At 43.4% G+C, this 24,718-nt stretch overlaps 1 protein-coding gene across 1 annotated transcript in view; it reads right to left on the reverse strand.

Moving 5' to 3' along the window:
* Window positions 1-24,718, reverse strand: part of LOC134620251 (uncharacterized) — a 331,095-nt gene that overhangs the window by 271,922 nt on the left and 34,455 nt on the right. The window contains exons 10-13 of the mRNA XM_065470089.1: window positions 6,962-7,273; window positions 5,129-6,917; window positions 2,006-2,179; window positions 1,808-1,813 (exon numbers count right to left, since the gene is read on the reverse strand). Coding sequence (XP_065326161.1) covers window positions 1,808-1,813; window positions 2,006-2,179; window positions 5,129-6,917; window positions 6,962-7,273 — 2,281 coding nt within the window. The remainder of the gene's footprint in view (window positions 1-1,807; window positions 1,814-2,005; window positions 2,180-5,128; window positions 6,918-6,961; window positions 7,274-24,718) is intronic.

The following is a 24,718-nucleotide window of genomic DNA, read 5'->3' on the forward strand; positions in this document are numbered from 1 at the left end:
AAACGTTGAGCAGGATGAGCTGCTGTCCAATCTGGAGGCTGCAGCAGCAGCTCACAGTCACAGTGGTTTTCCACTCATTAAAAAGCTCTGGATGCTTCATTTCTCATTTCATATCAGAAAATTTAAAGCTTCAGTAATGTTTTACTGTGATGCTTCCTTTCCACATTTTCAAGTGAGGCTTCCATAATATTTCAGCTGTTCTGTACACACACTGTGCCCTGTATGTCTAATTCTTGAAGAAGGAAAAGAAGCCGAGCATTCAAATCCAGCTGGCGAGGGTCCATCACATATTTGTGCCCAGGGCTCTATAAGCTGAACATCCAGCCATGGCCATATGGAGCCATCATGGATTTGGTATGAACAATAAAATAGGCAGTGATGTTTCCACAACTGATCCAGAACATAAAGACATTAAAATGATGTGATTACATGGAACTGGCAGATCCTGGTTTAGGCTCCAGTCTGCAATCATGTCCCACCTTCACTAGAGGCCATCTTTGGCTTTATTGTCAATCTCTACTCTGATTGGCTTGCCTGGAATCTCTTTTACCCATAATGCAACAGGCATACGACACAGGCAGGAAGAGTCTGAGATGTTTTACAAAGTGAAAACAGTTCTTCTGTTTTTAATAACGTTGAGCCAAAGTGAGAGAAAAAGGCGCACAACTCCGGACACTCGGTACAGGTGTTAAGACAAAGATTTAATGGCAGCACTCTCTCCAAATAAATAACCCAAATTCAAACAACAAATGTGGGGGAGAAAGGGACAGTTAGGTTGTGCCAAAAAAACCCACCAAATAGACAAAACCAAAACATAGCTGAGCTATTATCCTAGAAAAAACAAAAACAGAAAGTCCCTAAACCTCAACTCAAAACAAGCTCAGAATTACATGGGTGGCACCAACCTACTTACCTAGTGTTTCTAACAAAGAGTCTCTACGTGAGTAAGTGTATGGGGTCCCCAAACTTACCTAGTCCACTTTTACTCCCACCACAACCATCAAACAAAAGAAACACAGCAGAGGAGCTTTACACATGAGCCAAACAATTCAAAAGAGAGAAGAGAGCCGCACCCAGCCACAGGTGAGTCTCCTTATCAAGGTGTGCACTCCTGGTTTGTCCAATCAGGGTCTCCCTCCTCTAATTAGTTGGACATCCCCAGATTGACATCAGCCTGCAGTCTGTGACCTAAGGGAAAGGCAAACAAAAGGAGAGGGAAAGAAAACATACAGCCCGCAGACACGTAACAGCGCTTTATGGAAGGAATAAATGTGATGAATGAGTCATTACATCTACACCTGAATCACAACCCTCACAACACTCCAGCAGGCGCAGCAATAAGCCATCAGCTGTGCAACACTCACACAGATATATCAGCTGGGTTTAATATTTAGGCACGTAGATCATTTATGTGCTTCTGCTCTTCTTACATTTTACCACCAACTTGTTTCAAAAGGAGCAACTTTTACTTTGAAGGCCAGCTGTCTCTGTTTCCCATTTTCATTGTTGCATAATGGAACAAGTCGATGCTCCAGTGCGTTGAATTGTGCTACAGAAAAATAAGAAAAGTTTTCACGTTGTTCAGGCAGAATCGAGCGTTGAAGAATGAATTCACACATCAATAAACATTTTCATCAGCACTAGCAGGACAATGAGAGCAGGAAATACCCCCAAACTGCCATTCCTCATTCTAAAAACTTCAACAACTGCACATGAATTAGACTTCATACACAGACCCACAGTCTCTGATTGCTCTGAAATCTCACTGACACCACTCGAACTTTGTCAGCCTTTAAATGAACCCTACTCAAGTCTGTCACTTCTATTTGGAACCAAAAGGAAAAACTGTTGTTCAGTCGTTTGGAAAGACAGAACATTTCTGAAAGCACTCAAACTTCTTCACATTTGTCTTCAGACACATCCTGAACATTTAGGAACTAAAGAAAGTTTCAAACATCAAAGATCTGAAATATGGAAAAACAACAACAGCCGTCAGTGAACTCACCTCAGAGTCTCCAGTCGACAGTTTGGACTCTCCAGTCCAGCACACAGAAGCTTCACTGCTGAACACTGCAGGTTGTTCAGACTCATGACCAGCTCTGTCAGACAGGAGGGGTTGGACTTCAGAGCTGAGGCCACAACTTCACAGTGAGTCTCTGAGAGTCCACACTGAGTTAGTCTGTGATTATAGAAAATATAAAATGTGTTATTATAAAAGCAGAAAATCAGTATTATAAACACAGACTGTACATGAAGACAAAAAAAGTGAGGTCATAATCTGATGAACATCTGCTCTTCAGATCTGTGTTTCAGCTCTTCTTACTGTGTTTGACATGACACAATGATTCAGTCTCTCTCAGACCTGCAGACTTTTAATGAGAATCTTTGTTTGGCTTTAATCTGCAGATGAAGGAGGAAGATGGTGTCACATTTAGGCTTCCATAATGTCCACAGTCTGTCAGTGAGATCTGATCCAGAGTCAGAGTGAAGACACACATTTCAATACAATTCAATTCAATTCAATTCAATAAAACTTTATTGATCTTGAAGGTTGACCCCGAAGGAAATTCGGTTAAGGCTGCCGACCTTTGCCAGCGCCATCTTACCCTTCTTACCATACATACATTACACAAACATCACATGGGGAAGACAGGTCAGAGAGGTATAACAATGAAAAATGCACAACATGAGGAAAGATAAGGAGAAAAAAGAACTGCTCCCAGACTGAGCTCCAACGGGGAGATCAGTTTGAGAACAGAAAAAAACACCTCTGCACATAGCACATGAAAAAAAACTCTTAATACACCAAAGAAACACATGACAAGCAACAGGGGTGGGTAAAGGGTGAGAGACAGCCAATGTAGACAGTAGATCCGGGCCTGCAGCCTATGCGCTGGTCTCCTTGATCCACCCGTCCATCGCGTATCCGGCAGGGAAAGTACCTCCAGGACACTCAGGCTCACCCGAGCCCAGACTTCTCGTTGAGAAAAGGGTGTCAATTGCATTCAGGGACCAGTTGATCAAATCCATAATTCCTCTTTTAGGTTTTAGAGAACAGACTGTGAGAGAGTGTTCCAGGGAAAGTAATAAAAACACGAGACTAGACAAGGACACAAGAGGCTAAGCAGGGAAGCTAAGGAAGAGGAGAAGGAGGAGAGGAGAAAAGTGCGACCGCCCTCGTCAAGAGCAAGAGAAGGACTGTTTCCCATTTTGAACCTGACTCCAGAACATTTTGAATGATTTCAGCTCAGTGAAGAGTTCCAGTTGGGAAAGATGATCTCTGTTTGCTACCTGCTGCTGTCAGGTACGACTGTTCACGTCTACACACAGGAAAAATGTTCTGACTAGAGATGGCACGATACCACTTTTTTATGTCCGATACCGATATCATAAATTTGGATATCTGCCGATACCGATATGAATCCGATATAGTGTGTTTTTTAATCAATAAAACTGTTTTTTAATATATTGCTGCATTTTGTATAAGTTCATACTCAAGTTTAAATAAACAACAACACTGAAGCTATTCTGTTATACCTGTATGTAAAAAATACACTGCACCCAAAATATTTCATAGTTCAGAAACACTGATCAATCTAATAAACTTAAACCTACTCCATCCTCCCTATTCTGGTATTTTAAAGAGTACTTAGGGGAAATATTAAGCAAACTAACAAATAGGGTTGCAAACTCCCAGCAAAAAAAAAATAGGGAACCACCACCCTCCACCTCATGATGCTTAATCGATGTAATCAACTTTAATTTGATACAGTGTGAAAAAAAATGCACAGAAATAAATTATTTTTCAAGAATAATTAAATATATTCAACATCTTTCTTCAACAGAGTTGCAGACTGCACAGATGGTACCTTCCCAAAGGAAAAAGTACTATAGCTTACTAGGGTATATTAGACTTAACAGTTACTATATACAGTAACGGACTTCTACACATTTTACATCAGATTAAAACTTTGGGTGTAAGATTCAGATAATTATTTATTAAAAGCTAGGCATTTTAAATGAGAATAAGAAAGAAAAGTATGTCTTTGTGCCCCCTTTTCCCTGTTAATGCCCTATCGGCCCCCCTGGCTAAACTTTGCTAGATCCGCCCCTGCACAGTTACCAGCCGTCAGCTACGTAGAAAAGGATCCTGGTCTAGAAACTAATATTAAATAAATTCTAACAACAGCTTATCAAGTTTAAACGTGCTGCTGTTGTTCAGCCGCTGGTTTCCTCTTTCTGGTGCAAAGTGGGCCAAAAACAAAGAAGAGAGACGGTCTCGCGACAGAAAAGCCGATCAGCTGATCATTGATCAGTTTCATGAAGTAGCGGCAGGAAGGGGAGAGAGAGAAGAGGCACTCGCTCCATATATCGGTTGTTAAGCTTAACGTGGGAATGCTTTACAAACATTCAGAGATGAACTTACACACTTGCTTTACTTCTCTCTGGGATAAAGTCCTCGGAGATGAAATGCTGGTTTGGTAGCGAGGCTACAAATACACACAGCCGCTCTATCACGTGAGCACACTGCTCCGACCTGCTACGGTTATGAGCCGAGTTATGCTGTGTCGCAAGTTTTGTGAGGTGCTTTTTTGATATTTAATGGATCGGATTACATTTTTTATTTCTCTTCTATATCCAATCCAGTAATTTACGTCAGTATCGGACCGATACCGATACGTAATATCGGATCGGTCCATCTCTAGTTCTGACTGTTACCAAATGGAGCAGAAATCTCATCACCGGACAATAATGATGAATAAACTCAGAGCTGTTGATATCAGATCTGATTTCTGGGGAACTGAAGAAATGAATGGCTCATTTTAGCTTTCTGAGCCATTAGTCTGCTGGTGTGTCGCTAGTTGGCAGAAACAAATTTGTATTATTTTTCTGGGCTTCAGTGTTTATGACTCCAGATCCAGTTGACAGCAAGTCAAAATGATGTTACCTGTCTGTGTCCAGCAGCAGCCTGTATTCACTTTGAATATTGTTATAAACTGACATGGATCAGTTTGTCTTTGATTGGTTTGTAAATGTCACTGTTTCCATTGGACCTGAGTGACGGTACAAAGACAGAGAGGGAGAGAATGTCTGTTTCTGAGTGTCTGTAGTTCACATCTGGACTCACCGAGCCTTTCTGCAGTTCCTCACAGCTGGAATCAGTCTGCGTCGTCCCGGCGGTGATGTGTTGTACTTCTGCAGGTCCAACTCATCCAGAACCTCCTCTGACATCTGCAGTATGAAGGCCAGAGCTGAGCACTGGATCTCAGAGAGTTTCTTCTCTGATCTGTTCTCTGACTTCAGGTACCCTTGGATCTCCTGAAATAATGAGAGGTCATTCATCTCCATCAGACAGTGGAAGATGTTGATGCTTCTGTCAGGAGAGATTTTATCACGGTTCATCTCCTTCAGGTTGTCGGTGACTCTCTGGATGGTTTCTGGACTGATCTCTGTCTGACCCAGCAGACCTAAGAGTCTCTGGTTGGACTCCAGACAGAGGCCATGAAGGAAGCGAACAAACAGGTCCAGGTGGCCATTTTTACTCTGGAGGGATTTATACATGGCTCGTTTAAGGAAATCATCCAGAGAGGACTCGTTGTATTTTTTTCCCAAAAACTTCTTCAGCACCTCTGTCTTCCTGTTGGTGAAACAGTGGAACATGTAGACTGCAGCCAGAAACTCCTGAATGCTCAGATGAACAAAGCAGTAGACTGGTTTCTGGAAGATCACACACTCTCTTTTGAAGATCTCTGTACAAACTCCTGAGTACACCGAGGCCTCTGTCACATCCAGACCACACTGCTCCAGGTCTTCTTGGTAGAACATGATGTTTCCTTTCTCCAGATGTTCAAACGCCAGCCTCCCCAGCTTCAGAAGAACTTCCCTGTCAGCCTCCGTCAGCTCCTGTGGACTCGTCTCATGTCCCTCATGGTACTTGTTCTTCTTCCTCTTTGTCTGAACCAGCAGGAAGTGTGAGTACATGTCAGTCAGGGTCTTGGGCAGCTCTCCTCTCTGCTCTGTAGTCAACATGTGCTCCAGAACTGTAGCAGTGATCCAGCAGAAGACTGGGATTCTACACATGATGTGGAGGCTCCTGGATGTCTTCATGTGGGAGATGATTCTGCTGGACAGCTCTTCATAACTGAATCTCCTCCAGAAGTACTCCTCCTTCTGGGCGTCAGTGAAGCCTCGTACTTCTGTTAGCCTGTCGACACATGTAGGAGGGATCTGATTGGCTGCTGCAGGTCGGGAAGTTATCCAGACGAGAGCCGAGGGAAGCAGATTCCCCTGGATGAGGTTTGTCAGCAGCTGGCTGACTGATGACTTCTGTGTGACATCAGACAGCAGCTTCCTGTTGGTGAAATCCAATGAAAGTCTGCTTTCATCCAGGCCGTCAAAGATGAACAAAAGCTGAGAGACAGCCAGCTTCTCTGCTGTGACCTTCTGTAATGTTGGATGGAAAACATGGAGCAGCTCCAGAAGACTGTACTGCTCATCTCTGATCAGGTTCAGCTCCCTGAATGAAAGCAGAACCACCACACTGACATGTTGGTTCTCCAAGCCCTCTGCCCAGTCCAGAGTGAACTTCTGCACTGAGAAGGTTTTTCCAACACCAGCCACGCCGTTGGTCAGAACCACTCTGATGGGTCTCTGCTGGTCAGGGAAGGCTTTAAAGATGTCCTGGCACCTGATTGGAGCGTCATGGAGGGCGTCCATCTTGGAAGCTGTCTCCAGCTGCCTCACCTCATGTTGGGTATGAACCTCTTCACTGTGTCCCTCTGTGATGTAGAGCTCAGTGTAGATCCTGTTGAGGAGGGTTCTACTTCCTGTTTCATCATTTCCTTCAGTCACACGCTCACATCTCCTCCTCAGACTGATCTTATGTTCATCTAAAACCTCCTGCAGACCAACATCTGCTGAAAGAAAGAAAAAGAAAACTCTTCAATGTCTGAACAACAACAAGAAGTCCAGTTTTCAGAAATGAGTCCATCAGCAGACAGATGTTCAGTCTTACTTTGTACACAGCTGCTCTGACTGGCTGTCTGCAGTCCAGCTCTGCTTCTGGATCTTTCTCCACACTGGGGACAGGAGGAGTCTCCTGATGAAGCAGACTGGTCCCAGTATGAGGAGATGCACTGTCTGCAGAACCAGTGTCCACAGCTGGTAGAGACTGGATCCTTCAGGACGTCCTGACACAAAGCACAGCAGGACAGCTGCTCCTCCTCACAAACACCACTCCTCTTCCTCTCTCTGTGAACACATTTCTTTATCACTAAAATCATTTACTGACTGTTTCTATAATATCAAAATGTAAAAGATGGTGCACAAGTTCTGATGGTCACAGAGAAGAGTAAAAGTGGAGATACTGTTTGAAGGCAGCGTTTAGTCTGGAAACAAAGTGATGCTTCATTGATTTCATCAACACTAATGAGCTGCTTTTCCTGTCTGCCTGTCTTGTTAAACACTCAGTGACCTGCCTTTAGTTTGCTATGAATACACACTTCCTGCAAAGATTTCACAATCAAACCCTTCCATCAGAGAGCACTGCTTATATCCTTCATGTTTTCCAGTCAGTGTGCAGATTAGCTTGGTTTAGTTCATTTTGATTACTTTACAGAAGTAACTGATTAGTTACTTACAGAAACATATCCAAGGTGCGGAGGGTTCCCATCCAGCATAAACGCTAACAGGAATGAATCTAAAAAGTGTCACAGCTTTCTAGTCAGACTGTCATTGAAGCCTGGATCCTCCGTAGCCGGTTACCAAGACTAAAGGAAGTACCCTTTGAGGATCTACTAGATGATGTGATTGCAGCACTACGGACAATACCTGCTGCGACCACTACAGAGACTAACCAGCTGATCTACACTACAGCAGCAGTGATCAGTGAGATGCTTGGCTACATGTTGTTCAGCCAAAAGAAGCAGTACCCTCCATGGAGAAGGTGACTAGAGGCAAGGATCGAGGTAGCACAGAGGGAGGTTAGACAACTATCAGAACTGCAGAAAGGTGCGGTGAAGAAGGTGCCTCACATTAGGTGTCAAAATCCTCAAATCCTCAGTACAGGCCAAGGATGAGACGTTCAGAACTCCTTTAATCCATCGTATTAATTAACCGAAGACCCTAAGACTTTTAATTCATATGAAACCCAAACTCTTATCCTTTGCAACCCTAACTGGGAAAAAAAATGATAAACTCAACTTTAATCACACTCTAAATCTTGTTTTAACATATTACATAGAAACTGAATATTTAACAGTGTTTCGTGAAAACCCTCTCTTGTGTGATCATTTCCTGATAACATTTACATTTACAATAATTGATTACATTGATTACACACCGCTTCACATATAAACACAGAAATGTGTGTGAAGAAGAGCTGAACTGACATCAAACATTATGGAGGATTTATTCACAAACTTATTGTTCACAACATTTAAACACACATTACCTTTCTGCAGGAGATGCCTGCTGGACTTTAAAATCAATGAGGCGTGGGTTAGACGCATCACTCTGTAAGGACACAGAGCTGGGTGGAGGTCCAGGTGGGTTCCTGTGAATAATGATGGAGCAGTGATGTGAGTGCTGAGCTGTGACATGGAGAAGAGTCATGGAGAGTTAGAGATGGTCATCTCACCTCTGAGCTTTGGTCTGGCTCTCATGTTCCCCACACAGAGTGCTTTTAGAGGGAGGGACTCCCTCCTCTCTGTCCTCACACTGATCCATGCTGCTCAATTCAGCTCACACACACTTTCTACCTGCAGAGGAAACACAAATCATTCATGTGCACATCAACTGAGAGCGGCAGAGGTCGTGTCTGATGTGTTGGACTAACATCCATCTGAGACACAGCTTTCATTTCAGTAACAGTGCCCAGGACCAAGCTGACTGCTTACAGAGAGTTCATACTGTAACTGCTAGCTGCTCTTTGGGCTCCGCCTCCAAGAGGGTGTTGTAGGTTGAATGGCTTCTTTGTGAGCGCGGCTGCTGAGTTGTTGCATTTATGTGCAAGGAATTTAATTGCACCCATGAAATGAAATTATTTGCTCAGATCATGTTTTTGCTAATGGTTGTGTTATGACACAAAAAAAAAACTGTAGGACAGGTGAGAAGTGGGAGGAGGGAGATTTTCAAATTAGTTTGTAACTGTTTATCTTTGTGTTGTCAGAGTTAAGTGTATCTTATATCTCTTGTTTTTCTCTGAGCAGTTTCAACTTTTATTAAAAATAGAATGATATTTTTTTAAGTCTGCAACTTGTGGATTATCAATACAGTGCATTTATTTTTTCATCATGATAAACAACATGAATAGTGTACCACTCTCCAACCTTCTGCATGACTTGACTTTGTTTTCTTTTCAAACATACTTTACTGAGAACATAAACGGGACATAATGCCAGCATAAAGATGATGATTGCTGATGGGTCTGCCTCGCACAAACCCTCGATGGAACAAGGCAATTCAACTACAACAGCAAAAAGCTTTGAACACCAAGCAGAGCTCTTTGTGTTTCTCGTGCATGAGGGAGAGAACTGTGACCCCATAAAAAACTTCCCTAAACCTGCATTCCAGCTTTTGTTGGGATTTCAATATATATTTTTAATTCTTATTTTCTGATTATATTGTTTTATGTAAGGGTGACAAGTTGCCCTGGCAACAGACTTTAGAAAGAGTGTCGGTTTATAGATGGCAGACAGTTGGTGTCGTAAACCACCGCCTCTGTTCAAAGATGGTCGCTCACAGTGGACATAGATGGCCTCTTTCACTCCTCTTTCGAACCATCTGTCCTCTCCGTCCAAAATGTGAACATTGGCATCCTCGAAAGAGTGACCTTTATCCTTTAGATGCAGATGGATCTTTAAAGGGTTTAAATCTGGGACTCTCGGCCATTTGACCTTAGAACTGAAGAAGCTTCTCGGATGAGAGGTGAAACGTCTTCAAGACCAAGTCCAGACGCTTTTCTTTGCAAACTCCTTTGACTACTTTAGAAAGAGGAAGTGCAAAGCTCCACCGGAAATTTGACACAAAGAAAAGAGGAACTTGTACCATATTTGTTTGTATCGAAACTATGTGTAACGTGCTGCAAAATATATAGTGAGACGCCCTCCTGATCCCCCAGACTTCGGCTGGCATGTCTATGTGCCTGCTCAGTCTCCATTTTCTAGAAAATGTAAAATTAAAGATCATTTTTTAAGTTAGACCACTTTGAGCCGTGTCTTTCTTGGCCGTTAAGGAATACAAAGAACTGGATTTAATACTACAGAGTCTTTACAGACTACTAAGGATCAAACCTCTATCATTATGCAATCGATTATAAAACTAATCATATATGAGTAAATATTTCTAAGCATAAATGACAATCAACAATATAAACCTGACAGTTGGCATCAGGGATTTACTTTTAGACAATAGGGCAGTCTTACTTGCTGTTCAGCAAAAACATATTTATGTTACAGTTTTTTCAGTTAAGAAGAGCTTAAAGACTCTCAGCTTTTATATTCAAGGCCCTGTAAATAGTTGGACAAAAAAAAAAATCATTTTCTCAGAAGTGTTCATGTTCATGTTCCTTTATTCACAGATTATTTTACAGATAGAGACTGAATAACATTTGTAACACTTTGTAGCACTTTGCAAAAACCAATGACTTTAAATAAGTATTGTATTATTTTAAAAGTCGGAATATAGTATAAATACTATGCCTAACAAGAAACTTGTGACTTTTATTTAAAAAAATATAAGAAAATGATTGCTTAAATACATTTATCTTTAAATAGTTTTTGTCATTAACCAAAAAGCAGTGATTTATGTTCGAAATGTAAAACCTGTCAAACCCATTTATGGTGTGAACAAAGCCGACATTGTATGACGCAGTATTTTAAAGCAGAGTCAGACATGAGAATCTATAAACTATCAACTACATGTAGGTAAAAGACTAACTTGTGACTTTTTTAGCTTGTGCTGTTTCCATGAATACAAAGACAAACTGTTAAAGGAGGAAACAAAGCAAACTTACAGTTTCTTCACACACCAACAACAAGCTCCACTCCACACCTGGACACTAAACACGGACACACAGGTGAGCTGCTTCCTGGAAGGAGGCGGGACTCACCCTGAAGCTTAGCACAGGTGGGAGGGGCTCAGCTCTGTGTGTTGATGTGTTAACTTTAAAAATATGCCGTCTGACTGCTCGTCTAAGGAGCTTGGAAAGAAAAGCGTCTGGACTTCTTTGAGTTGCTTGAAGATGTTTCACCTCTCATCCGAGAAGCTTCTTCAGTTCTAAGGGTCAAATGGTGGAGAGTCCCAGATTTAAACCCAGTGGGAGTTTCCCCCCAAAGAGGGACAAAGGACCCCCTGATGATTCTCTACCCAATCACATGAGCCGAGGTGTGAAAGTGGGTGTGGGTCCTAATCAGCCAGAGTTTCGGGTGAGCTCATTGTGAAACCTGGCCCCACCCTATCATGTGATTTCCCGAGGTCAGATGGCCCAGGATGTGAGTGGGCGTTAAGGCGTCTGGGAAGGGATCTCAAAACTGGATTATAGATGGCAGACAGTTGGTGTCGTAAACCACCGCCTCCTGGATGACCTGGATGACTGAGAACCTTCACAGACGTCTGACTGCTCAGACTGAGTCAGAGTAAAGTTGACATGCTGACGTGTGGAGACATGAAACCTTGTTGTAGCTGCAGGTGTGAACACACTGATCCCAGGTCAGCTCTGCTGTATTTGTAACATGAACATTTCTGCTGCAAAGCTTCAAATGTTCAGCATGTTTCTCTGTTTCCAGTCTATAGATCCAGACACACTTTCTACCTTCACCTGTGCAGTAAAGACTGAGAGCAGAGCTGAAACCAACCGTCCAATCAGTGAGCAGCATCAACACCTGAGCTTCATTCAGAATCTGATATTGAAGATGTTGTTAGTACAAAGTTCATCTGCTGCTCACATGAATCCTGTGATGAAAGATTTATTTCACTGAATGTTTCTTCAAAGCTCATTTCAACCTGTTGAAGTCATGAATGAAAGTGCAGACTGAGAGTGAATCACATGATGTTTAAGGTGTGTCATGTGACATGTTCAGTATTGTCACACATGTCTAGATTGTCCCTGATATCATAACTGCTCAAACACTGATGATTATATTTGAAGAATTATTACTGATGGCAGCAAAGTTTGAATGGAGCTCTCTGTCTGTGCTGATTTGTCGCCCTCTGGAGGTCAAAACACAAACTGCATGATGTCACTGTAACCACCACAGTGACAGGAAGTGTTTTTAAATGACTGAAACACTGAAATGATGCTAACGGCTGTCGTTAGGCTCACTGATAGCAGTGCTGATGTGTTCATGTCAAACACTGGCTCAGGTCAGACTCCTTCATCCGTCTCCAGCGTGAGACCGCCCTCAGACCCACAGAGGCTCTGACCTTTGACCTCCTGACCCTAACCATTCTAGTCTCTTTGTATCTTTAAATGCAAATCCATCCAAACTGTAGCCCGGCAAAAGAAGCTGGAAGCTTTTCTATGAATGATGTTCATACCAGAGTTTCTGTTTCCAGCTCAGACGTGTGAAACGCTGCTGCTGTGCTACATTTGTCATTTCCTGCTTTCACTACCATCCATGTCAAAGTGCTGAAGTTATCTGATCACTTTAATGCAGTAAAACAGGAGCTGTAAGTCTGACATTTTTTTTACTGTCATCACAAACACCCACAGCTGGATTAGCATCCAGACAAAGGGCTGAAAAGGTGAAAATCAGTATCTGATTCTATTATATATCCTGTTTATGTGGATGCACTTTTCTATCTGTCAGTGCTGAAGCAGACGTCACTGATCACATGACTCTGAGGGATGTTTCCAGCACTTCGCTGAATCTGAGCCATGAAGATTTAAGGCCGCTCTGAAGGCAAAGCAGGTCTGAGCCTGTGTTAGCAAGCTGTACCTAATAAAGTGGCAGCAAGGACAGGGGGCAGCACAGAGAGGTGAGGCGCTGTCAGAGAAGCAGGTTGACATCAGACTGGTCATATTCCATCATCTATACCTGAAATAATCATCAAACACAGGCAGAGCAGAAACATGTGGAAACATGTGGAGCTCAGTCTCCGTTTGATCCCTCAGAGGTTTACCTCAGTCCTGCTCCTCTGCTTCCTGTTTACAGCGCACACATCATGCTGTGTGCTGAGAGTCATGTGGTCAAAGCGAGGCCCTGGTACTCTGACAGAGAGCGAGCACAGTTATCCTAATGAGTGACATCACTTCTAACCAGAGAGCATTCAGCTTTCACAGCAGCCAACATCCTGTCACACTGAGCATGTGCAAACACAGCAGCCAACATCCTGTCACACTGAGCATGTGCAAACACAGCAGCCAACATCCTGTCACACTGAGCATGTGCAAACACAGCAGCCAACATCCTGTCACACTGAGCATGTGCAAACACAGCAGCCAACATCCTGTCACACTGAGCATGTGCAAACACAGTAGCCAACAACATCCTGTCACACTGAGCATGTGCAAACACAGCAGCCAACATCCTGTCACACTGAGCATGTGCAAACACAGCAGCCAACATCCTGTCACACTGAGCATGTGAAAACACAGCAGCCAACAACATCCTGTCACACTGAGCATGTGCAAACACAGCAGCCAACAACATCCTGTCACACTGAGCATGTGCAAACACAGCAGCCAACATCCTGTCACACTGAGCATGTGAAAACACAGCAGCCAACATCCTGTCACACTGAGCATGTGCAAACACAGCAGCCAACAACATCCTGTCACACTGAGCATGTGCAAACACAGCAGCCAACATCCTGTCACACTGAGCATGTGAAAACACAGCAGCCAACATCCTGTCACACTGAGCATGTGCAAACACAGCAGCCAACATCCTGTCACACTGAGCATGTGAAAACACAGCAGCCAACATCCTGTCACACTGAGCATGTGCAAACACAGCAGCCAACATCCTGTCACACTGAGCATGTGCAAACACAGCAGCCAACATCCTGTCACACTGAGCATGTGCAAACACAGCAGCCAACATCCTGTCACAGTGAGCATGTGAAAACACAGCAGCCAACATCCTGTCACACTGAGCATGTGCAAACACAGCAGCCAACATCCTGTCACACTGAGCATGTGCAAACACAGCAGCCAACATCCTGTCACACTGAGCATGTGAAAACACAGCAGCCAACATCCTGTCACAGTGAGCATGTGCAAACACAGCAGCCAACATCCTGTCATACTGAGCATGTGCAAACACAGCAGCCAACATCCTGTCACACTGAGCATGTGCAAACACAGCAGCCAACATCCTGTCACACTGAGCATGTGCAAACACAGCTCTCAGCTTCCATCACTCACAAGCTCCACCCTCCACTTAAAAGCCCAGAACAAAGCTTGTGACAAACACAGCTTAGACAGAGGTGATGTTCACGCTCTGTTTCTGGGTGGGGAACTCACCTGTGGGTGTGCCTACAATCTCTGCTCTCACAGCTGCTAAATTAGTCTGAACTGAATCCAGACTCAAACAGAAACAGCCTCAAAGACTCAGAGAGAGAGTGCTGCTCCATCTCTGGACCCAAATATATGTTCCACCACCATGCTGCAATGCATTCTGGGATAGGGTGGGCCCACCTGTCCTTCCTTCAAATGAGTACACAGCTCAGGTTCGAACGTTGGAGAGTCTCAGACAGTTTGTACATCTGCACAGAGCGTTAGTGGATATATTGGAAAGAGGAGGATGAAGATGGAGCTACCATCACCACCACGTCTCCATATGAGGGCAGTGGGTCTCAGGATAAAAACAAATGTTGAATGACTTTTTATAGTTGCCTCTTTTTGGTAGGTCAGCTCTGCAACTGCAGAGTTACTGTTTGTGTCTGTGAACCTGAAGCTTGTCCTCTCTTAAAATCTGGGCTTTAGCTACAGCGGAGAAGCCTCAGACGGCCTTTCAGCAGTTTTCCTTGAGCTGTTTCACCATCTCTCTTTAGAGTGCAGGTCTCTGCTGAAGGAGTTTGCAACACTTTACGGTGGAAACACTGTCTGACTTTTCTGGAGGTCATTTACTTTAAGTTCAACATTTTCCAACCTGATATCTTAATGATATCAGAAATGAGCCATTCTGTTATGCTGCTTTATCAGGGATTGATATGAACTCATGTTTCTGTAGCTGATCAATAAAAATCATTGTTGTCTTCATTCATTTACAATAATTCTTTAGTCATAAAGCTTCAGAAGAGCAGGTTCATATCTTAGTATTTCACCAAGAACTGAGGACACTAGCGTGTCATTCCTCAGTGTAACACAATGCAGATCATACAGTTTAACAGCATTTGACACATTTCTGTATATAAAAATGTGTCAGGCTGAACAGTCCTTAAATGTTGACACTACATCATATTCTCTACTCTAATCCACGGTTGTAACAGAGACTGAAGAAGATTTTAACAGAGTCCAACAGTCTGCAGTGGCCTCCAGTCCACTGTCTTCACATCACAAGGACAATTTCAACATGTCTGTGACATCTCCTTGCCCTTGTACTCATGCCTTGATGAACAAGTAGGTAGAGTTCAAACGTGGGTTTCAGTGAGTTTATAAGTACAATTTACTGTTACTGCTACTGTTTTTGTTTTGTGAAGATGATATTCCAAAGGACCTGAAAAGGAGAGCCGTCGATGCCTTACATTTGAAGAGTAGAGCAGCTGAAGAAAAGCTGTGACTACAACGTGAGATGGACCCTGTGATTCATCTCCTCCACCAGCAACACACTGACCTGCATTCATCCATAGATGACACTCAGGACTCTGGTTCCACAGCTGTTCTTGTTTACAGCTGCATCCAGTTAGAGAGGAAACTGTATAATGCAATGATGATGTTCCAGCATCATGTTGTTGCTCCTCCTCCTCATGCTTACCTGCCACAGTTAAACTCCGCCTCTCAGACAGTCAGGTCACCTGATCTGCATGTGTTGGTGTACGATGACGTCATCTTGACGTTGACGAGGAGAAAAACAAGTTTTGTCCTGCAGATGGCGATCTTGCACCGTGTTCAGAGAGCCGACACTTTGATGATGCTGCTCTGCTCAACTTACTTTAGCCTGGGTTGGACTCTATATGAGCAGCTTCCACTCTGGTTTCACTGTTAAACACACTTGTTGGATTTCACTTGGAAAAGTTGAAAAATATTTTATTGCAAAATTATTTGTTGGTACATTTTCTGAGGGTCAAATATCTTGTTTGATTTGAGGAATGAACTGTTAAGGTGGAAACAATGAATCAGGTTAAAATACTTTAAATCAGTGCAGATGTATAATGTAATTTAACATGTTGATAATGGTTGTAGTGGGCTTGTAATGTAAATGTGATTAAATGTGACATTAATGGTGACGCTGCATAAACCTGATCAAACAGTTCTATTAGTGGGTCTGTGTGATCAGCATCAGTGGGTTAAGTTGAGGCCTTGACTAGTAGAACGTCATGTTGGTGTCTGACAACACATGAGCCAACATCAGACTCCGAGCGCTACGATGCTAAAGATCAGAAGATCCAGTGTGACATCATCGTTACCTGGCAACAGCAGCCCTCATCTGACTTTATTGGAGGATATTTACACCAGCAACACTGTTTAGTTTGATATGACGGATTAACAACATGCTGTGATATCAGTTCATCTGTAATAGATACTGGATCTAATCAGTCAGCAGATATTTGATCACCTTATTTATAACTATACTAGAAACAAACACAACTGTGTTGGTGATTCATGCAAACTTGCATATCAGCCTTTTAAGGTTTTGTAGTATTGAGAACAAAGAGGTTGTGTTAGGGCTGAAAAGCCCGACTTGTTCTCCTCTGCAGGTCATTAAATGCACCACAGAAGTTTGTATTTGCACAGCCTGTATATGTTTGATGGCTTTATTATTCTCTGTTCAAAGACAATAAATGTGGAAAATGTCTCATGTAGTATCAGCTTCATTTAAAATGACTGCAAACATTTAGAGAACATGTGCTGCTGTTTGTCCTACATTTCAACACTGAATGAACCCTGAAAACGTGATGGCAGGTGGCAGATTGGAGTCCACATGAAATATTGGCTGTATGAAGACTGGAAAATATAGATGATACAAACATGCAGCCAAACATTTGTGGACATGGATAAACTCTCTGATCCAAAAAGCAGGAAGTGACACAGCTAGAAAATGAAAGTGTGTAACAGCTGAAGTCAAATGTAATGCAGAGTTGAATCTGCACTTGGATCCATGTGTGAAAGGTCCACATGTAGGGATCACATGAGTCCTGATGTTTGTCAGTGCAGCTTGATAACTCCATCTACTGTGGGCTACATATACTGGGCTGGTAGCTCCATAGTGTTGGAAAGAAACTATTCAATGTGCAAATTTAAAATCAGAGGCTCTTCTAACACAGGAGCCATGTTGAGTTTAGATCACAGCGACCACCGGCAGTCTGAAATGGAATGAAGCCCACTGACAGCCAGCAGGTCTAAACAGGAACGCAGCCATTTGTATGCGTGGCAATGATGTGGCTGCAGCTGACACAGGATTGGTTCAAACTAAACATCAGACGCATTTCACAGAGTTCACAAATAAACTCACGTTTTTATCTTTGAAGATCATCATAAAGTAGAATTGATGGTCCAGCAGACAACAGCAGGAGGTTTGAGCCCTTCTGGTGCAGCAGAAACAGGATTTGGAGGAAGATGTTAAATTTTAATTTGATTTAAATGGTTGAAATTTAAATTAAATTGTTGAAATTGAAATTGTTGAAATTGAAATTTGATTTAAAATGGTTAAGCAAGCATGCTTATTGTGACAATATTAAAAGTTCAGTTTGAGTGATTGTGATCTTCTACAGCAGGGTTTTGGTTTGATGTTGACCTTTGACCTGCAGTGGGACATCTCTCAGTCTAAATGATCTGACGGAGCAGGTGTAGGTGGCGCTGTGAGACAGGTTCAGGCTGAGGTCTCCAGTTTCCAGAGCGTCAGTCTTCATGGATGTTCGGCCGCTGTAACGCTGGTTTGGATCTTTCAGTTCGTTTCCTTGAAGCTGACGCTGGTGGACGGTTGGAGGACTGAGGTTGGAGCGACTTCACACCACTGTGGGGCGGTCCAGTTCAAAAGTGTGAAACTCACAGGGCAGCAGGACAAACAGCCGAGGCATGCTGGGAAACTGAGGACACAGACAGAGTCCATGGCTGTATCCCAATTCAGGGTCTGCAGCCTTAAAGGCTGCATTTTAAGGCCGATTACATCAAATCACTTTTTTTTTTTTTTTTTTGTCACGTCACATGTGCAGGTACACTGGTACAGTACATGCGAGTGAAATTCTTGTGTGCGAACTTCACAAGCAACAGAGTTGTGCGAAAATACAATAACGTAAAACAAGCAAAATATAAAAATGGCTAATCTAAAAAGTAATAAATACAATATGTACAATATATAAAGGTGTGTGTGAGTGTGTATATAGTGTGTATATACATGTTTTACAAATGAAATAAAGTAAGCAATAAAATAAGATATATAAATATACAGAGGTTGGTATGTGCAAAACAGTGGCATTAATGTACAGTATGGAGTGCATAATGTTGAAGTTCCAGTAGTGAGGGTGAGGTGTCTATGAAGTGTTCAGCAGTCTGATGGCCTGATGGAAAAAGCTGTCTCTCAGTCTGCTGGTACGGGACCGGATGCTGCAGAACCTCCAGAGGCCAGTAATTTGCACCAGAGGTACACGTCAACTGTGAGAGACAGAATGTGAAAACAAAAATCCATGAATACACATGGTAGGATTTGTAAAGAATTTATTCGTAAATCAGGGTGGCAAATAAGTATTTGGTCGATAACAAAAATACAACTCAATACTGTGAAGTAGTCAGACACGAACGTCAAGGAAGGTGGTAGGGAAGCAGACTACGCAGGCATTTCAGATTTCCAAGGTGAGCAATTTATTTACAGTGAACTCAATATAATAGAACTTAACAAAACTTCCCCCCAAATCAATTCAGTTAACAAAACTCAACATAACATGGCTCTGGTAACACAGCTCACCTCTCCTCTCTCTTACATCTTGTAGAGACTGGCTTTAAATAGGGCCATCAATTTCCCTCCAATTGCCCAGCCAGTACCACTCACTCAACTGAGGGATGTAAAACTCTACACAGATGATTAAAAACACAAAACCTCTACAAACTTCTAATATGCACATTCACACAACTAAATGGCAATATTAACAAAAGGAAAAACATTCAACAAATTCCTTTAAACCTTAACACAAACAAAAGCAGAAGCATCTCTATGGAAAAAGAAATCCCTCCACTTAGTTTGACCCGCTGATGTCATGCGTGACATCATCAGGATTTTAAAATGAGGAAATGCCAGGCGGGCGTTTCCCCACACCTGACCCTCATGAAGACTGAAAGGACAAACAAAGTAAATATGAACAAATGACTTAATCTGTAACATAATAAAATATAAAGAAACATAACTTAGTATTTGTCTTGATTTGCAGAATGTTAATTTGCCGGCAACAGAACGCTTACACAAACAAACCCGGGATAGTGAGTGAAGCAATGTTACGTGACAAATAGCAAATGGAAGCAAATACATAGAAACAAAATAATGTGTATAATGTGCAAAATAAAGTAAACACATATGGGGGACAAATGGAGAGCTTTACAACTGCTCCACTTTGTCACAAATACTTTGTAACATAACCTTTGTTGGCAATAACAGAGGTCAAACGTTTACTGTAGGTCTTTACCAGGTTTGCACACACAGTAGCGGGTATTTTGGCCCATTCCTCCATGCAGATCTTCTCGAGAGCAGTGATGTTTTGGGGCTGTCGCCGAGCAACACGGACTTTCAACTCCCGCCACAGATTTTCTATGGGGTTGAGGTCTGGAGACTGGCTAGGCCACTCCAGGACTTTCAAATGCTTCTTACGGAGCCACTCCTTTGTTGCCCGGGCGGTGTGTTTTGGATCATTGTCATGTTGGAAGACCCAGCCGCGTTTCATCTTCAAAGTTCTCACTGATGGAAGGAGGTTTTGGCTCAAAATCTCACGATACATGGCCCCATTCATTCTGTCCTTAACACGCATCAGTCGTCCTGTCCCCTTGGCAGAAAAACAGCCCCATAGCATGATGTTTCCACCCCCATGCTTCACAGTAGGTATGGTGTTCTTGGGATGCAACTCAGTATTCTTCGTCCTCCAAACACGACGAGTTGAGTTTATACCAAAAAGTTCTACTTTGGTTTCATCTGACCACATAACATTCTCCCAATCCTCTGCTGTATCATCCATGTGCTCTCTGGCAAACTTCAGACGGGCCTGGACATGCACTGGCTTCAGCAGCGGAACACGTCTGGCACTGCGGGATCTGATTCCCTGCCGTTTTAGTGTGTTACTGATGGTGACCTTTGTTACTTTGGTCCCAGCTCTCTGCAGGTCATTCACCAGGTCCCCCCGTGTGGTTCTGGGATCTTTGCTCACCGTTCTCATGATCATTTTGACCCCACGGGATGAGATCTTGCGTGGAGCCCCAGATCGTGGGAGATTATCAGTGGTCTTGTATGTCTTCCATTTTCTGATGATTGCTCCCACAGTTGATTTTTTCACACCAAGCTGCTTGCCTATTGTAGATTCACTCTTCCCAGCCTGGTGCAGGTCTACAATACTTTTCCTGGTGTCCTTCGAGAGCTCTTTGGTCTTGGCCATGGCGGAGTTTGGAGTCTGACTGTTTGAGGCTGTGGACAGGTGTCTTTTATACAGATGATGAGTTCGCACAGGTGCCATTCATACAGGTAACGAGTGGGGGACAGAAAAGCGTCTTACAGAAGACGTTACAGGTCTGTGGGAGCAGGGATTTTCCATGTTTGAGGTGACCAAATACTTATTTGCCACCCTGATTTACGGATAAATTCTTTACAAATCCTACCATGTGTATTCATGGATTTTTTTTTCACATTCTGTCTCTCACAGTTGACGTGTACCTCTGGTGCAAATTACTGGCCTCTGTCATCATTTTAGGTGGGGGCACTTGCACAATCGGTGGCTGACTAAATACTTTTTTGCCCCACTGTACGTGTCTCTCTTCTCCAGGTGTGACAGGGCAGCATGGAGTGTCAGGGCTATGGCATCATCAGTGGACCTGTTGTGGCGGTATGCGAACTGTAGAGGGTCCAGTGAGTCGGGTAGTGCAGAGCAGATGAAGTCCCTGACCAGCTTCTCGAAGCATTTGCTCACGATGGGGGTCAGGGCTACAGGTCGCCAGTCGTTCAATGAGGAGATGGTGGAGGATTTGGGTACAGGGACGATGGTGGCCATTTTGAAGGCTGGGACTACAGACAGAGAGAGGGAAAGGTTGAAGATGTGTGTAAACACTCCAGCCAGCTGAGCCGCGCATGACTTGAGGACGCGGCCGGGAGTCCCGTCCGGACCAGTAGCTTTGCGTGCGTTCACTCTGCTGAAGCACTTCCGCACATCCTCCTCAGACACAGTGTGCGCACTGACGTCATCCGCGGTGCGCACACTGTCCGATCTCATGGTGTTCGCTGTGTCGAATCTAGCGTAGAATACGTTTAGATCTTCACACAGAGAGGCCGTGGTCTGCGGTGTGCTGGTTTTCCCTCTAAAGTCTGTGATTGTGTTTAGTCCCTGCCGCATACTGTGAGGGTTGTCAAACTGTTGCTCTACCCTGTCCCTGTACTCACGTTTGGCTGCTTTGATCGTCTTCCGGAGTTGGTAATGTGCGTGTTTGTAGTCCGATGTGTTCGCGGAGGCAAAAGTGGTGCTCCGTGCCGCCAGCGCCGTGCGAACATCTCCGTTAATCCAGGGTTTTTGATTTGGGAAGGAATTAACTGTTCTGGATGGGAAGACATCTTCCAAGCATTTTCTGATAAATCCGCAGACTGAGTCTGTGTACTCATCAATGTCTTTAGCAGCCACGTGAAACATTTCCCAGTCCACGTGATCAAAACAGTCCCGCAGCGTAGACTCCGATTGGTCCGACCAACGATGCACCGCCCTCAGGGTTGGAGCTTCCTGTTTCAGCTTCTGCCTGTAGGCGGGTAGAAGCAGGATGGAGCAGTGATCTGATTGGCCGAATGGGGCGCGGGGGAGGGCTTTGTACGCATCCCGGAAAGAGGTGTAGCAGTGGTCAAGAAGCCAGTCTCCACGAGTGTTGAAATGGATGTGTTGGTGTAGTTTTGGTGAGACTTTCTTCAGGTTACCCTTATTAAAGTCCCCGGTCGTGATAAACGCCGCCTCTGGGTGTGCGGTTTCCTCAATGCTGATCGCGCTGTACAGTTCCCTGAGTGCTCGGTCAGTGTCGGCTTGTGGAGGAATGTAAACAGCCGTAATAATCACTGCTGTGAATTCCCTCGGTAGCCAGAATGGCCGGCACTTAACCATCAGGTACTCCAGGTCCGGTGAGCAGAAGGATTTGACCGGGTGCACGTTCGCATAATCACACCAGCTGTTGTTGATCATGAAACACACACCACCGCCTCTGCTTTTCCCAGTAAGCTCCTGTGACCTTTCCGCGCGGTGCACAGAGAACCCCGGTAGTTGTACTGCGGAGTCCGGTACCTTGTCCGATAGCCAGGTTTCTGTGAGGCAGATCACGCAGCAGTCCCGCATCTCTCGCTGGAATGAGATCCGTGCCCGAAGCTCGCACAGCTTGTTCTCCAGAGTCTGAACATTAGCCAGTAATAAACTGGGTAATGGTGGTCTGTTAGTGCGCTGTCTCAGTCGAACCAGAACGCCAGATCTTCTCCCTGTGCGTCGGCGTTTGCGGCCTCCACGGGCCCAGAACAAAGGCGTCTCAGGTGAGATGAATGGGGGGTCGGCAAACGGAGGGTCCGTGTTGCAAAACTTGAACTCCGGAAAGTGATGAGAAAGTCCATCTTTTATGTCCAGTAAGGTTTGTCTGATAAGGTTAAGCTGAAAGAAAGATGCTTTAATCACAGGAGTCACACATGTGTCTTGCTCCAGCATTTTGGATTAGCTGAAGGCTTTTCAGCAAGTTTTTTGGACATCCTGATAATAATGAATTGCAGTAGTCCAGCCTGGAAGTAATAAATGCATGAACTAGTTTTTCAGCATCACTCTGAGACAGGATATTTCTACCTTTAGAGATGTTGCGCAAATGGAAGAAAGCAGTCTTACATATTTGTTTAATATGTGCGTTGAAGGACATGTCCTGGTCAAAAATGACTCCAAGGTTCCTCACAGTGTTACTGGAGGCCAAGGTAATGCCATCCAGAGTAAGAATCTGCTTAGATACCATATTTCTAAGATTTTCAGGGTTGAGTACAGTAACCTCAGTTTGATCTGAGTTTAGAAACAGAAAGTTGGCGGCCATCCAGGTCTTTATGTCTTTAAGACATTCCTGCAGTTTAACTAATTGGTGTGTGTTACCTGGCTTCATGGATAGATAGAGCTGGGTGTCATCTGCATAGCAGTGATTAGCAGTATGCTATGTCTTCTAATGATGCTGCCTAGGGCAGGGGTCAGCAACCTTTAACACCCAAAGAGCCACTTGGACCCAGTTTCCACGCAAAAGAAAACACTGGGAGCTGCAAATACTTTTTTAAATCTAAAATGAAGATAACACTGTATATATTGGTTTTCTTTACCGTCATGCTTTGTGTGAACAACTAAAGTAAGTAAGTAAAGTTTACTTATTAACCCTTTAAGACCTACCATAGAACCAAGTCCGCCAGAGCTTATATTATATTTTTACATGTTGTAGTGCCATTTTTGGGAGCATTTCAAGTTGCTATACATCAATACAACCGTTATAGCCCAAATTTTAATAATATGTATGGATTAAGTGCATAGTAATTTCATAAATTGCAAAAAAGTGCAATAAACTACAAAAAAAATTGAAAATCGTTTGTTTTTTTAACATATATTTCTAGTTAGCAAAATGTAAGAGGCTTATCCCTCAAAACTGTAAATACAAAAAAGTTGCACAAAATAGTTTCCCACCACAGGAAATTTTTTTTGAGTGTCTTCATAGATTTATTTTTGAGATACACCATTTTTTATATACTGCAGGAAAAACTAAAATAAATATTATAGTGCAAATTTGCAAGAAAGCAGCATATGCATCAAAATAAACTATTTCCAGCAGTGCAATATAAGTCCAAAGCATCCCAGAAACGACACAGAAAGTCATAAAGTCAAAGATAACTTTTAAAAACACCAGTACAGGCTCATGAGGCCCTGATGGTAAAAAAGACTACATTTCCGCGAAAATGACATCACTTCCGGTTTCGGGCAGGTCATGGCGGACATGTGAAAATTCGCGCAGACGTCTTTCTACAGTCAATGATTCCAACCTAGGAAGTGTTATGAACAGCTGATCGGATCGGCAAAGCGAGTTTCTGGAATATTATGTTTTTGTTGCTGCAAGCGCTTTTTATGCAGTTTTTGCAAAGCTATATGTGGAAGGAAACTGTGACCTAGGACAAGCTGATAGCATGAGATGTAAGTCCAACTCCTGCGGTTTCATATGCAAAAAAAATTATTGCGCTAGCTTACGTGGTTGCAGAGCTACCGGGATTTAAAAATAGTTACGCAAAACAGAGCGTGCCCGCTCCGACCGGTTTTAAAGGGTTAAGCGCTTTTCACAGACAGGGAGTCAGAAAGCGCTGTACACAAATGTTAAGATAAACAATACAATCAATAGACA

This window comes from Pelmatolapia mariae, linkage group LG3_W, assembly GCF_036321145.2.
Source record: "Pelmatolapia mariae isolate MD_Pm_ZW linkage group LG3_W, Pm_UMD_F_2, whole genome shotgun sequence".
NCBI lineage: Eukaryota > Metazoa > Chordata > Actinopteri > Cichliformes > Cichlidae > Pelmatolapia > Pelmatolapia mariae.